The 16,564-nt window shown below is 38.3% G+C and overlaps 1 protein-coding gene across 1 annotated transcript in view; it reads left to right on the forward strand.

Moving 5' to 3' along the window:
- The window catches only part of LOC127422458 (nectin-3-like protein), a 58,446-nt gene extending 47,475 nt beyond the window's left edge, over window positions 1-10,971 (forward strand). The window contains exons 4-6 of the mRNA XM_051665986.1: window positions 1,300-1,417; window positions 2,287-2,438; window positions 7,738-10,971. Coding sequence (XP_051521946.1) covers window positions 1,300-1,417; window positions 2,287-2,438; window positions 7,738-8,369 — 902 coding nt within the window. The 3' untranslated portion in view covers window positions 8,370-10,971. The remainder of the gene's footprint in view (window positions 1-1,299; window positions 1,418-2,286; window positions 2,439-7,737) is intronic.
- The last annotated feature ends 5,593 nt before the right edge of the window (window positions 10,972-16,564 follow it).

The following is a 16,564-nucleotide window of genomic DNA, read 5'->3' on the forward strand; positions in this document are numbered from 1 at the left end:
CAGGAGTTTTGGTTGAGGGTTCGGAGTTATTTGTGTGATGTTTTGAACATTCAGGTTTTGCTTCATCCCAGACTATGTATTTTGGGGGATGGGGGGTCATGAATTTAGGGGATAATCACATTAAAAATTGGGTTCTGACCAGTCTCATGATCGGCAGGCAAGTAATTTTAAGGGATTGGAAGTCAAGTGGAGCACCCTCTTTTCCAGAGTGGTGTGTGGAAATGGGGAGGGTAGCTGCATTTGAGGAAGCGGTAAGTAGAAGGCTGGGGTTTAGGGACTTATTTGTTAAAAAATGGGGCAAATATTTAGTTTTTTGGGGGACTCTCGGGGAGGGGATGTGGAGAGTGTAGTTTAGTTTAATCATGTATGCTTATTATTATTTTATTTATTTAGATATATATATATTTTTTTGGGGGGGGGGGGGGGGTTGTGTGTGTGTGTTATGTGGGACCACAGGGGTGTTCGTTAGGGGTCAGGGTGGGATTGTATTAGTGGGGTTTAAATGTAAAATGTTGATTCTTTATATATGTGTTGAGTTTTTCACTGTCATGTGCATATGAATCAATAAAAATGTTAATAAAAAAATAAAAAAATAAAACGGGTCAAATTGACCCGTAAGTCCATTCAAGGGTTAAAGGCAAAGCTGACTGCTTTATGCATAAGTTTAAAACATTTGGACATATTGAGGAGTTCATGTATTTGCAGATACTGTGGTTTGTATTGTTCAATAAGTAAGTTGAGCACTGCCCATGTTGATAAGAATTTGATCATGTTGTTTTGTATTGACTGCTGGGGTTGGATCTCAGCGCTCTCAGTTTCACTCCTGGATCTTTCTTCCATATCACACTTGAGTTTATTTTCTCAGCCCCAGCTAAGCCTCAGTAACCTGAAGTTTCTGTTTAATTGAGTTAGCCAATCACATCCCCCTTGCAGTCTCTGGGACCCTACAGTATTGTTTTCATTATGGCATTTTCTGGTTTCTGTGTTATTGTTGTATTGTGTCTTGATAAAAACGTTAATGTAACAAAAACAAAAAAAAGAAAAAAGAAAGAAAGTAGGAGCTCAACAGCCCCAGATCACTTTCAGAAAGGGCATTATGCAAAATATGTTCAGTGGAAGAAAGAAAGTCAAACAGGTTTGAAACGACATAAGGGTGAATAAATTATGACAGTTTACATTTTGGGGTTTCTATTCCTAAGGGTTTGAACACTTTTGCCAAGCACAATATATTCTTTAAGCCATGTAATATTCAGATTGTTTTTTTAGTCAATTGGAACAATTATCTAAATTCTGTTACAGTTGCTCCAGATGTCATGGTGGTGGGTCAGGAGGAGGTGTGGTATGTGGGACAAGAAAATGTAAAGCTGGACTGTAGAGCCAGCGCCAACCCACCTGCTAATTTCTTCCTCTGGACCAGGTATGTGCTTTCAGCTATACTAAAATTTGCTACATCTAATGTTTGTAGATACCATGTCCATCATCTCTGCATCCTGAAAACATGCTGAGAAGACTAAAGTTTTCCTGACCAAAAGTATGTTTGTATTTCAGTAAGTACTAACTTTGTACTAAAGTACAAGATCAGGGGTGTTACAAAGGGGAAAGCAGGATATATATAGGTTTGCCAGGTATTTATGGAATTTATGTATTGATGATCTACCAGATTTAGTTGCCATTATGGGTCAGGGGTTGTTAAAAATGGTACTTCATGTGAAAAATGTTTTAGGTTTAGAGAGGTTACATATTTGAACACTTGTAGGGCCAAAATGGCTTTGTTTACATTAATAGACCAAGTAGGATTTTTTTGACATGTCCAAATCAAATCTATTTAGCTTTTTGGAATCTGAAAAGGGAAATGAAGTCATCAAAAATCATTCAAATTTGATCTGATTCAGATGCCTAAACTCATTCAATCCAATCCACAAAAAGATAATTCTGAGACACCTTCAAATGCGGTTTGAAATATATTTGAATTTTCAAATTGGGTTTTTGAAAATCTGAGTTATTCAGTCGTTCAGAAATCAAAAAGTTTTTTGCCTGAACAGATGGATCAAATTTCATCTTTTGCAAAATGCAGTGCAGATAGTTAGTCCTAAAAATTGGATAAAAAAAATTTATAAAAAAAAAATGTTTTAATTGTGTGCTAGGTAAACAAAGTCTATGTGAACTGTTGAGATTCTGTATCACCTCATTCTGTATTATGTTCCTATGAGCAAGGCGCCTGCAGAAGAAACAGCAACCTTGTCAACAAGTTTTAAACTGACCGTCCTGTCTTCTGTCATCCCCCAGGCTGGGTGCACCAATGCCTGCAGGTGTGGACACATCTAATGACAGCCTAGTGTTTACTCGTCCTGTAGAGCAGAGTGACTCTGGACAATACAGGTGTGAAGTTCAGAACGATATTGGGCAGCGCTTTCAGGATATGAGCATCTTGGTACTAGGTGAGAGGTCTCTTGTAAACTAAGAGGTTCACAGATGCCAGTGATGAAGTTTGAGGGAGGAACTTTACGTGATAGATTATTTTCTGACATTCTGACCTTCAGACAACATTCATACATATCCACACACAGTTTTTTTTTCTCATGTGAGGAATTGAGAAACAAACAAAAAAAAAGACACCAAGTTGGCAACTTGGTTGAACAGTAGTGTTTTTTATTTGGGGGAGACTGGAGCTTGTTGTCACAAGGGCTATATCTCAGTAACTATAAGGTTAAAAGTCCAATTACATAAATTTGTGTTTTCTCTAACAGTGGTTTTGTATGTTGGTTTAAAACACCTAGTTCAAAGTCCCTCTTTAACTAGTTTAACTTCTGAGAATTCTTAAAAGCATACATTTTTGAAAACTTAAATTCCAATATCCAATTTTAACAGCTGTTGGGAAAACAAGTGAACATAATAAAACCACACAATCATACATTCAGGCTAGTGAGGCAGTTAACTGTATTATTATAGTACATTTTATCACAAAGGTTGAGCTATGTTCTCAGAACAAAGGCATTTTTCATAAATGTCAGATTGGGGCAAATTGTCAAATGTGTTTTAAATGGGTCCCACTTTATATTATGTGTCTTTAACTACTATGTACCAACATTAAAATACACACAATACAATGTACTTATTGTGTAACTACATGTTGTTCTGCAAAATTCTCTCAAAATTCATATTTGCTGCTTCTGAGGTTGAGGTACAGTTAGGGGTTAGGGTTGGGTTTGAGTTAAGGTTAGTTTAGGGTTAATAGTGTAACTACAGATGTAATTAAATGCATGTACTTTCAATGTAAGTATAATGCAACAACATGTATTTACATAATTAGTACATTGTATCAAATGCTTAATTACATAGTAGTTAAATACACCTAATATAAAGTGGGTCCTTTCAAGGTTATAAACATATACAGTTGTCCAAAACAATGGTTTGATAATTTTAAACGTTATACTTTTCATTTTTATTGTGTCACGTATTGTTTCGTGTTTCATAATTGTTTTACAGTTTAGATTTTGCTGTAAAGCCTAATATACTTTTTAATGGAAGGTTCCATTGTGACAACTTACCCCATATAGTGTGACAACATGCTTTCATTCAACATGACATTGTGTCACAAAAGGTCAACTAGCCCCAATGTCCCCCTTTTTATTAATTCTTCAGTAGGATGTTTGGTTTGACTTGTTAACATCCTGTATACAGGTAAGACAATCCGCTCAAGAATTAAACACACTGTACAATATGGTTACTGTTAGAGCTCATTTTGTTTCATTTTTTGAACTTTTGAAAATTCTTTCCAGCTGGATGTCCACAGTGTGTTGAAAGTTTTCTCCTTGCATGAGCATGATAACATGCAACATTTTTTATTTTTTTCTTTCCACAATTTATGCAATCTCTCAATTCATAAGTGTTTGTACAGATCGTCTTTTATTAAAATTATAGTCATGGACAAAGGAACTCCTTCATGAAATAATTCACAGGATCTTTTGCTGTGTTTGTTATTGTGTTGTTTTATAAACAGGTGTGTGTTTGACTTCATCTAAATGTTCTGTTGATGAATATGTGCATTTGCGAATCCCTTGCTGAAAACTGTTAACATGATGCTTTTTTGAATTTTGGCTGAACACAGCAAACAGTCCACACTTGGCCTGTGATGTTTCTGGAATGATGTAAATAAAGTTTGGATCAACGCTCACACAATTGTTTCCATTCAACCAGCTATTTGATGCTGTGTTTTTACTACGCATTTGGAAATTGGGCCCTTCCACTGGCCAGTGTTATTATCATAATGTAACCTAAATTACAACATTTCCGTTAAAGCTATTCTAAGCAATTCTGGGCTCTCTATCAACATATGCTGAAACATATTGAAACATAAAATTGCAAGTTACTTGCGGAGAAACACTGTTTTTTTTATAAATGTAAGTTTTCCTTCGCACTGCTCTTCTGTGTGTATGAACTTGATGGTTCGAGGTATAATCATGGTTGCCTGTAATCAGTATATCCGAGCAGATCTGACTGGCTACACCAAGAGTTAGTGATAGTAAGAAGAAAGTTATAAAAATGTGCAGTGTTCAAAAATCTGTTGTCTAAGCAATTAAGTAGGAATTCGTAGATGCACCTGGGTGGCGGAGGACGAATCTCAGTTGCCTCTGTGTCTGAGACCGTCAATCCGTGCATCTTATCACGTGGCTTGTTGAGCACGTTACCGCGGAGACATAGCGCGTGTGGAGGCTCACGCTATTTTACGCTGCATCCACGCACAACTCACCACTGGCCCCACCAAGAGCGAGAACCACACATTATAGTGACCACGAGGAGGTTACCCATGTGACTCTACCCTCCCAACCAATTTGGTTGCTTAGGAGACCTGGCTGGAGTCACTCAGCACACCCTGGATTCGAACTCGCGACTCCAGGGGTGGTAGTCAGCGTCAATACTCGCTGAGCTACCCAGGCCCCCCAGCTGCACCTTCTTTTCTTTGTTTATTGATATGACATAAACAAGCAAGGACAAATGATCGAAGCCTGAAATTTCACACTAAACGAACCCGATAGCTCTGAATGTAAAATCATTATTGTAGGCTTATCATAGTGACTTGAATATGGTTCAAGTCACTAGAATATGGTTTTAAATTGGTCGACCATTATGGGGTTTTCAAAGGTCGTTGGCGATACCGATATCTAGAGAGCAGGATGGCCGATATAAATACAGATAAACACAATACAATTTAACAACAGCAAATTACATTTACACAAAATTTATAAAGTGAAACAAACACTTATTTTATGTAATATCTACTCAAATTTGCATAAAGTTGAAAAGGAAAAACCTTGAAAACAGAAAGTGTTGACTATCCATTAACAAATCTATTGGTAGATTTTAAAACTAACTCAAGGGAAAGTTAACACTTCTGTTAATCGGTCAAGCGAACGTGTTTATTGGATGATGACAATAATTGCAAAATGGTCAAATATCGGTCGATTAATCGGCCTGGCCCATATACCGGTCTATGACTAGTTTTAAACACAGATATGTACTGTAGGGGTGGGCGATATACCGGTAGACACGATAAACCAGTAGAAATTTGACAACCGGTATACATTTTGGATTATCGTCTCTATCGCGGTTAAATGTGCACTTCATTCTATTCACTTTACACGTACATGCTGCAGTAATCATTCTGTTGGAGAAATAGAGGAGGAATGTAGAGTGGCTTCGTGTGAGACTGTAAGAATTGAAGAAAAAGGGTTTCTCAGGCACTGAAAAGTTTTCAGCGGCCGCCCCAGAGAAATTTCGGGCAGACGAAGCAAATTCAATGAAATTCATCTTGTGTAGTAAATACGCTTCTCATCTGACATGCACAGCGGTGTTTCACATGATTGTCACGCATGCTGTATCTGGAGCATGCAAGTGCTCCATGCTCCTGAGTTTTTTTTACTCAATTTTTTTTGTGCTATGGAGGAAGTCAAACATTTCAAATGGTGAGATAGCCTGACAATCTAACCAACACTAACAAGGAAAACAGCTAAATGTTTTCATGTGCCAACAATTATATGCCATGCAGGTCTTTTAAACTTCACAAACACAGACTACACTATCATCACCCTTAAAAAAAAAAAAATAGAAAAAAAAAAAAACTAAATTAAAAAATGTATAACCTTGCCTCAGAAAAATAAACATGAAGAAGCCATGTTGTTCGTTTATCTAATTGTATTCCAAAAAACGTACTAGCAGTTTTGGACTTCCGTGGTGCACCAATTCTCAACATGTACAGTATGAGAAAAGAACAGAGAGACCAAAGGATATAGTGGAAATCATAAAACAGGCTCCTGTTCTTGAGAGAAATTAAAAGTCACTTTTTAAAAAACAAATGTTGTTTGCAGGTGACATTTCACACAGGAAATGGATACACCAGTTAATTCCACATTTACTGCATATCAGCTGAAGAAGCAATATTTTGAAAATCCCTTGAGAGGCTAAGAACCACTCTTTAAATCTTATTTACTCTCATAGTGTCTTCACATGTTTCCAAGCCCCAATCAGTTAGCCGATTTTCCACTATCGAGCCAGTGCGAGCCAGGGCTATCAACCATGTCAGCCTGGGCCAATAACCTCAGACCACGAGCCGTGAGACCAAAATCAATCTGCATTCCCACCATATGGCCAATAGCCCTGCAGAGCTGCCCTAAAACCTGCCTTTAATACGCCGCCCTGGTGCCAACGTCACCAACGAGGTACCAGACTTTGGAGACTAGCTAGACCTCGAAGTGAACACGGATTTGTATTGTGTCCTCAATTGTTTTAATTTTATTTCCGAACCTGTACTGTTGTGCGCTGGATACACAACTTGGCAAGTTCGGCAACAATATATTTAATCAAGTCTTCATTTCGGCAGATGCCGCTGACCTGACAATTCACATTTTCATCAGCCCAAATATTCAGGAGAACCCTGATTTCATCTGCTGACCAGTACTGATGATTCTCCATTCTCCGTTGATCTGTTGAGTTAAGCTGGTAGCTAGATATGAAAGACTGGGAAATGAGTATCTTGGTGCTGAAATCTCTGACCTGACTCAGCGAAACTCTGCCTTTGACATTGACCCTGCTTCAATCCCCACTTGACCTTCTTTAACACAAGGGTAGTCGGTGGGCCAGGGTGCTTGGCTGTTGGCCCCGAGGAGGCACGATGAAGACCCAGAAGTGATAGTGGGAAAGCAACTATCCCTGGCACGCACTAGCATGGAATCATTTGGCCAGATAGTTGAAACGCGGCTATTGTGGCCTTTGTTACCTGAATTTGCAGTTGAGTTAGATTTAGTATTTTGCTTTGTCATTGCAAATTCTGTCCTTTTTATCTTGAGAGATAACCTTTAAATAACCACCAGCCTATAAAAATGCTTTTTCGTTATGAGTACAATAGCATATTATGATGCAAACAGCAAATCTCTTGCAGAATGATTACTCTGTTAGATTTAATGGTGAGTTGATAGGAAAAAAATTGCTCCCCACAGATTGTCTCTACACAGGCCCCAAAAAGTATCTGGACACTTAAATCGCACTTAAAAATGTATGAACGTTTTGCTTGAAAAGTGTGCTTGTGCTATCTTCCTTAAAATAAAAAATGATATTTTATTATTTAATGCGATAACATTCATACATTTTTTAAGTGTGGCTTAAGTATCCAAATACTTTTAGGGGCCACTGTATAGTTATATCTGTCTTCTTATATTTTCATGTTTGCCCTCTCCCTTTCAGAGCCACCATCTACCACTGCAGTCCCCACCACCACCAAGACCATCCTGCCTGAAACCAGTGTAACCATCACTGCTCCTATCAAGCATCATGCTCACTTCACCTCCCCGACTCAGGCTCCTTTACCAGATAGCAGCCTGGGAACCATTGTAGGTGGCGCTGTTGGTGGGATCTTGGTCCTGGTGTTGCTTATGGCATTGGTGGGAGTTTTCTACATGCGTCAGAGGAGAACATTTAGAGGAGACTACTACACCAAGCAATACATAGGCCCCTCTGACATGCAGAAAGAGTCGCAACTGGACGTACTTGAACCCCATGAGCTGCAGGACGTTTACGGTGACGACTCAGGCAATGGCAGCCAGGACTTGAAGCCCAAACCCGAAGGAGACATTATCTATCCCGATTATGCCAATGACCATAAAGACATTGAGGGCTGGGGAGACAATCTTAGCCTTCAGAGAGAAGGCACATATTATTCTGACCAACACAACCATCACAACGTAAACCCAAGCGGGCCTCCGCTAAACAATGGCTCTCTTTACCTGCAGGACGACTGCTATGACAACGGCACAGACAGCGATTATGTGTCCCATGTAGATGGATCTGTGATTTCACGCAGGGAATGGTATGTTTGAAAACAAAGCTGGGGAACATTACTGGACAACAATAATTTAAAAAACAATGGAGAAAGTATTATTTAACTCAGAAAAGTGTGAGAAAGTGTTAACAAAAATGTATCCTTCTAGCTCAGTTTTTGATTTTATCCTCACGTTTTGTACGTAGCGAACGGCTGTAATTTACTGCAAATCTGTTTAGAATGGGTTTTCGTTCAGTGGACTGCTGTGAGACTTCAGGACGTAAAGGGAGAGGTTTACATGGTTTATGATCACAGGGTGGACTTACACAAAGAAAACAAGTCTGCTAAAATTAAGCTGCACTGTGTGCGTAACCATTCCAGTTACCACATTGCACATGACTGTTAGCTTCAAAACCAGGTGCAGCATTTATTTGGTTCTTTCCTCTCTCTTTTTTTAAGATTTATATGACTTCTCCGTTAATAGGAGCAAAGTATCACTTTAGTTTCATATTAAGAGTCACATTTACTGAGTTTGAAAGTCTTTTGTTTTGACTGCAGGGAAACACACACACACACACACACACACACACACACACACACATATATATATATATATATATATATAATATGCGTATATACACGTTTATATGTACGAGTAAACAGTAAAAATTATTTTCTTAATCAGAGTGTATTATTGTTTTACGGCTAAACATCCTTAAAGCAAGATAAATTATCTTGAGAAGCAAAATTGTGTAAGATAAGTTTATTGTTGGTTCTCAATTTGTAATTTTTTGTTTTTGTTTTTGTGTTTTATTAAATTTTATTGTTTAGTTTTATTTTTTGTTTGTTTTGTTTTTGTGTTTTGTTATGTTTTGTGTTTAGTTTTATTTTTTATTTTTTTTGTTTTAAGCCTAAATCTAACCAAATTTAGAAAAGTTTATGTTTAAAACAAGAGAACTATTTGCCAGTTGGGTAAGAAAAATGCTTCACTCAAGATATATTCTCTGAAAACTTATTATCATACACAAATGCTTCTCAATTAAATGTATCTTGTTAAGACAAATTATGGCAAATAAGTTAAACATATTGATTAAGAAAATGATTTTTTTGCAGTGTAGAAATATTCTACAAGTTTCACTTAACACATGCATTTTATTTTTAACCCAGCTGGTCTATATTTTGACATATTTCAACACACACCATTCTTATAGCATATCTCTTTTCATAAATGAACAAGTTAATAAGCAATCAGTGTAGTCCTGAAAGAACGGTTTAATGTGGCTGTGCTGAAGACCTGTCATAAGGGGCGAATGGGGGTTGACGTTTGCTTAGACAGATCAAAAGGACCACGGTCTGCCCCTGAGGTTGCACTGAAGCCTTGTGGCATTTGCCAATTTAGTGCACTCCTTTTAATTTTGTGCTGATTTCTTTTTTTCTCTCCCTTTCTCCACCCTTGCTACTCATACACTCCCTGTGCGAGACATCCAGATTTCCTAGAATAAACTGTCTGGCAGTACATCTGTTGTATGTGCTTCCTTTAGCATGCTGCACCTCAAAGATCGAACTTTGTAATTAATATTTTCTGCCCTCCTCCAAACAGACCTTATTTTATTTGATCTCAGAGTTGTGCTGAGCATCTGTTTGCAAGCACGCAAGGTTGTTTTTCTTTCTAGATCTCAATGGTCAGGCTCTGCATGCCTGTTGAAAAAGATACGGCAGTTGCTATTACTTTGATTCATTGTTCGTAAATCCACAGCACTGTTTCTACAGCTGTGCTCCTGTCTATATTAAGTTTTCAGGACATTTTTTTTTTTCAAAATATCGCTCTTCTTTTTTCTCTTCTTTAGATTGTATCACTAACAATTATCATAATTGTTAAAAAGGACATATCTGTAGCACGAGTTAGAGTTTAACTTTTCAATCCATTATCATTGCCTGTTTGTCTCATTTAGTCCAGAATGTGTTCATGAAACACAATAAATCTGTTGTTTTCAGACAGTTCAGACTATTGCATGCATATCCATGTAATGAGTTGATTAAGTTGCAGAAACTGGTGAAAACTGAGTGAAAGTTGACACAGTTTGGTTACAGTGTTTTTCTTTTTTTTTTTTAATAAAGTATATATTAACAAGCATAGTGCCTTTGGCTGTACAAATATGCATCAGATTTTTGTCAATATTTAATGAAGACACACTTTGTTCCCAAAGTGTTATCTGTTTTTGCCATTTATTGTTTGTTGGAATTTATTTTTCTTATTTTTTATTTGCCTTTAAAGTTCAAAAGCACCTGAAATGGTGAAATCTTACTGAAAATGTATAACAGTAGCACTTTTAAGTGTTAGGTTGGACAGTTGCAGTACATGTATTATAATTGTTTTGTTTGTAAATATTCTGGTGGGAGATATTTGTCTATGGAATAAACATATTTTTATATGAGGCCAGACAACATTGAGCGGATATTGTTCACACTTTGTTAAAATGTGCTTTTTCCTCTCATGTTCTTATATATATATATATAGTTCTCAGGAGTTTGAAAGATTATTTTGTGCATATTAGAGGTATACAAATGATTGATGGCTTGAATGATTTTGAAAATAAGGGACAGAGGTTGCTTTTTTATATGCCTTGTAGTTTATAATAAAAAAAAATTCTTTGAACATGTTAATATGCTTGTGATTTAGACCATGTGCCACAGTAATATCTTGAATACCATGTATTTGCACTTTGATCCATCCTGGCAATTATTTCTATTTGATAAGGCCACTTAAATTAAGATACTCTTTGAAGTAGTACTTGAAAAGAAATAGTTCTCCTGAAAATGAAAATACTCATTGTTTATCATTTATGTTGTTCCAAACATAATGGATTTTATTCCAAAAACATTGTCATTTAAGTACAATAAGAGTAGTCTATATGACTTGTGAACTATTTTCCAAGTATCCTGAAGCCATACGATAGCTGATAATCTGCTCTTAAATCTCATTTGTGCTGCTGTTCAATTCAAAGCATTCAAATGGATTGCATTACGCTGGTAGTGAGACATCCGAGAACAAATTATGTTTGATTTTAAACCTGGTGCGATTAATCTTAAATTCTTCCTTTTCCTTACTCAAAGCTATTGTATGGCTTTAGAAGACATGTAATATAGCACATTAATCATATGTACAGTTTATGTGATATTTAAATTTTGCTTCTGGTAAACAGTGCTTTTTTGTCCCATTTTGAGCTTTACAAACCCATTCACTTTCATATGGAAAAGGTTAGCCTAGACATTCTTCAAAACGTCTCCTTTTTATGTTCCACAGGAAAAAAGATTAGAAGTCATATGGTTTGGGGCAACGTGAGATTGAGTAAATAATGAAAGTTTTCATTTTGGGGTTAACTATTCCTTAAAACTTTCCAATTTTGTCAAGCAACAAGAAGCTGTCAGTGGCAGAATTGCAAAAATAATCCATTTTCAAATAGATTCCAGACAACTTCCCCATCTTCAGTTGGCTGTACAAATAGATAGTCCCACCCCAAACTCTCACCATTGGCTGAGCCATTGTAGCTGTGTTGGGCTTGATACGTCGCTCAAACAAACAGAGGAATGCTTTGATAGCACCACAAAGCTACGCTTTTACTTTTAGTAAAAAAATAAAAAAAAAAAAAAAAAAAACTTTACAGTTTTAGATGAAATCAACCTACAAATGCCCTACTTATTGTCGACTCTGCATATTAAGCTGCAATACGAGAAATTTTAACATCTAAAAAAGTACATCTGCTTTCAAGCTCAGATCAGGTAGCTAATTAAGGGGTCCCACTTTATATTAGGTGTCTTTAACTACTATGTACTAACATTAAAACACATACAATACAATGTATTTAGTGTGTAACTACATGTTGTTCTGCAAAATCACAAGATTCACATTTGCTGCTACTGAGGTTGAGGTACGAGAAGGGTTAGGAGTAGGGTTAGAGTTTAGGGTTGGGTTAGGGTTAAAAGCATAAAAGTAGGTTTAAAAGGGTATAAAAGCACTCCTCGCACCTGCAATTATTGGCTACTGACTTGACGCATCACCTTCCAATAGGTCCAACTCAGCACCCTGTCCATTACTTGATTTTTGGCAATGAGAGGTAATCGATCACATCAACACAGCCGTGATACATCATGTTGTCTATTCTTCTGTGTATTGACCAACCACACAAAAACACAGACACAACAAACACACCAAGTCAGCTATGGATCCGCCCAGCTATTACAGTCTTGAGTAATTCTCTCTGCTGTTGAGTGATCCTAGTAAATTGAAACCCCCTCTGGATATTGTGAATGAGAAGCTTCAGTCTTGTTCCCATGACATTTGACAGGGTTTTTAAGGAGATTGCATAAAACACATCCTTGAACAACATCCCTGATAACCTTAGTGGTAACACTTTACAATAAGGGCTAAGGTTATCTTTTCCATATAATAAAAGTGAATGAGGACTTGACCAAAAAAAAAAAAAAAACAATTATTAAAAAATGTGTCTATGTGCACTACATATTCCAAGTGTTCTGAGCCATACAGTAGAGATTGAAGACTGAAATGCACTATATTTATAGACTGAAATTCTGAATATGTTCCATTATCTTTGATGGTTAATGTATAAATTAACACTTAATGCATAAATTAAATCTAATGGGCTCTACAAGGAAGAATATAAAGTGGCAAATCTAACTCTAGCATTGATCTGAATTAAACATGCACAATTTTAATTAATTATCACACCTTTAATTAATTATCTGCAGTTTTATTTAGAACATCATTGGATGGAGCTTGATTATCGCACCTCATCATCATTTACATAGATAATCCAGCGAGATAATAAACATTACTATTATTATAATTATCATTCATATGTGTATATGTACAGCACTGGGCCCTAAAACATAAAAACAATACATTTAATCACAACAGGACATGAGGACGGATAATTAAGGACACTTTCACAGTAAATTCATTCTTATACTGTAGCTGATCAGCAACTTTCCAGTTTTTACTCAGGGAAAGCCACAGAAGGCCACCAGACTCTCAGTCACCCCTCATGTCCTACCCGCTGTCATGTTTTCAACACTCAAGTGGCTTTAGTGTCTTCTCTTCAGCGGGACAGCTTTTGTGCTGTATTGTTGTCTTACCGCAGTGGCCCCAATCCCATCAATCACTGCTTTCAGCAGCAGGTTCATCCAGTTTGTGTATAAATATCTCTCTGCTGGTGGGCTTGTGTTACCTTCTTCCTACTTCTCTAATCAATCTTTCAAAAGCTTCACCTCCTATTCTTTTATAAACACTTGATAAATCTTTAAGTAAATTAGTTTGCCTCTATTTTATGCTATTCTGTTCTATTATATCAGTCTTACTCTTGTGATAATGTTATCTCGTCTGTGTACAGTACAGTGGGGTCTGAGGTCTGAGAGCACTAGTTTTTGTTTTTGACGTTTTTTAAATCACAAATGTAATACATGGCAAATTGAATACATATTTTGTCCTTATACAGTAATATTCTAAATAATATTATCAGCAAAATTCATCAAGAGCAATTCTTTGGTGGTGCAGGCAAAAAGTCATTATAGGGAGAGAGTTTAAAACAATTTGAGTGACAAGTTGAATTGAAAAATGAATTTCAGAATTTCTTATGCCCTCTTTTGTTTTAGTGACAGCATGCACTCAAACTGGCATGGACTTCACACAAGTTTGTACAAAAACTGATGATCCATGTTATCCCAGCATGATTTGAGAATGATCCAAAGAGCATCTTGTGTGCTTTAACGAAAGCAAGGAAATATGACCTTTTCTAGTTGACATGGTCAAATTTACAAATGCACTTGCATTTGATTGCTTGTATAGAAATAGTACAGAATCTTGAAAAGTTCTCATTTATTTTATGTCATTTTTTTTATGTTCAAAATCCTTAAACTTTCTGTTTATTCCCAGGTTTCAATTTTGTGCTGCATGGTTATGACAAAAATCATAATTTTCATTTACATTTATTCATTTAGCAGACGCTTTTATCCAAAGCGACTTACAAATGAGGAGAACAATAGAAGCGATTCATCCAACAAAAGGGGCAACAATATAATAAGTGCTGTGATACAAGTCTCACATAGCTTAGAGCAGTACATACAGCAAGGAAAGGCTTTTTTGTTTGTTTGTTTTTGTTTTTTTAAAGAACATGAAGGTAATGCGTTAGTATGAATGGGTTAGGTGTTCATGAAAAAGATGTGTCTTCAGCTGTTTTTTGAAAAAGGCTAAAGACACAACTGCTCAGGTGGAATTAGGCAGGTCATTCCACCAACTGGGAACAGTCAAGGTAAAGGTCAGGGACAGTGATTGACGACTATTTCTCTTAATACTGTAATTGCGATTATTAGAATTGCCATTTTAATATGTATTTTTCTTTATGTCGGCTACACATCCAAAACAAACTGAGAACTGTGTTCCTGAATGACTTTATTGCAGTTTTATACTTTAGTAAATCAAGACTAGTTGCCTTAATGGTCACGTTCACATTGGCCCTCTTAGCAACAAAGCTGTTATTCAAAATTTTGAATAAATTATACACAGATGTGAGCAACAGATTTGTCTGTGAGTGGTTACAATTGTCATGTGTATTTTGTTGATTCATGTTCTCATTCATCATCTCATGTTCGAGATCCACCTATGGGAAGGGCATCCGTACCTGACTTCTGCAGAAGCATCCAATTGCACCAAGTCTGGCTAGACAGACAGAAGCGCGTGACCTATGCCCGGTAAGGACCCGCCCCCTTACCTAAGAGCATATAAGGACCTGCATGCGCTGCTGTTCCTCAGTTGACATTCGCTTCTCCTGACTTCTGTTTCTCTCAGCTCGGTTGGAATTTGGACTTTCACAATTTTATCTACAGGAGGACAAATCGTTCAGATCAGCCTCCGCCAGACGTGACTGTCTTGCTTCAGCAAGGTTAGCTGTTTTTGTTTGCACGCTCGCTTAAACTACCAATCAGGCTGCTCACCTTTCTCTCTCACCACTTCCCCTGCTCCACGGCTGCCCGCCACGGATTTTAAGGAGTTTTTCTCTAATATGGGGCTTTCCAAACCTATGGCTTCCCCCAGGGACAACCTATCGCGTTCCTGCCTGGCCGCGTGTGGTGCCCTCATCCTTTCTGTGTTGTTTGTATGGGACACAAACATGCGGAGGAGGCTCTAAAATTCCCGGAAAACTGTAGCCACTGCCTGGCGCTGCCCAAAAAACTCTGGCGCCGGAGGCTCAAGGTTGCCACTACCCAGTGCACCGACCCCAATCTTTCCGACTCTGATGGGGGAAACAGTGACGACGACACACTCCGGGGTGCCTACCGGGGCGCGATCTCTCTCAGCTGGCCCGATCAAAGCAACCCGGCATTCCCTGAGGACATTTTCTCAGGGGATCCCTCGTTCGCCAATGAGCTGGCTGGCTCCGGACGAGGAGGCCATCCCGTCTTCCATGTCTCCACAGGTTAACACCCCTGTGGCCTTACCCCAGTCCGTCATTATTGAGGTTTGTGAGCGAGCGGCCACTCGCCTCAATATTGAATGGCTAGCTCTACAAAGTGCCGCTAACCAGGAGAGGGACGAGTATGACGGGAAACTCCTGGGACCCCCTCCTGCATGTGCTAAGCATATGAGGCATTGTTGGGGAGACCCGCTCGACCTCAAACACGGTCTCTCGGGCCTCGAAGTGAAGGATATGATGGCGCCAGACACCTTAATCCCTCTCAATGTGGCCTTCTTGCCCCTCACAAGCCTGTTCTCCCCAACAAAATGGACCGCTTTTCTGTCTCCATCCATCAGGCCTATTATAAAGCCTTGGCCTTGGCTGTCAGGGCCTTCAACGTCTCCTCCCTCCTCTCTGTATACCAGGCTGAACTCCTAGTCGACATGGGGCAGCAACTAGAGAAAGGGACCCCCACACCCTCTCTGTGGAAGGAGATTGTCACAGTTAATGACCTTGTTCTCCGTAACACATGTCAGGCCATCCAAGCCTGCGGGTGTTCCATGGCTCTATCAGTGGCCAGAGAACGTGCGCTCTGGCTTAATCTGTCAGGCCTCTCTGACAGTGAGAAGTGGCGCATCGCGGATGCCCCGGTAGAGCCTGGCCATGCTCTCTTTGGCCCTGCCGTCGCCTTGATGCAACAGCGTTGCGACGATAAGAAAAAGAGGACGAAGCGCTTAAATTATGCCTTTCTAGGAAAGCGGCACCGCACACCCATCCAACCCTC

The sequence above is a fragment of the Myxocyprinus asiaticus genome, chromosome 31, assembly GCF_019703515.2.
Source record: "Myxocyprinus asiaticus isolate MX2 ecotype Aquarium Trade chromosome 31, UBuf_Myxa_2, whole genome shotgun sequence".
Taxonomy (NCBI): domain Eukaryota; kingdom Metazoa; phylum Chordata; class Actinopteri; order Cypriniformes; family Catostomidae; genus Myxocyprinus; species Myxocyprinus asiaticus.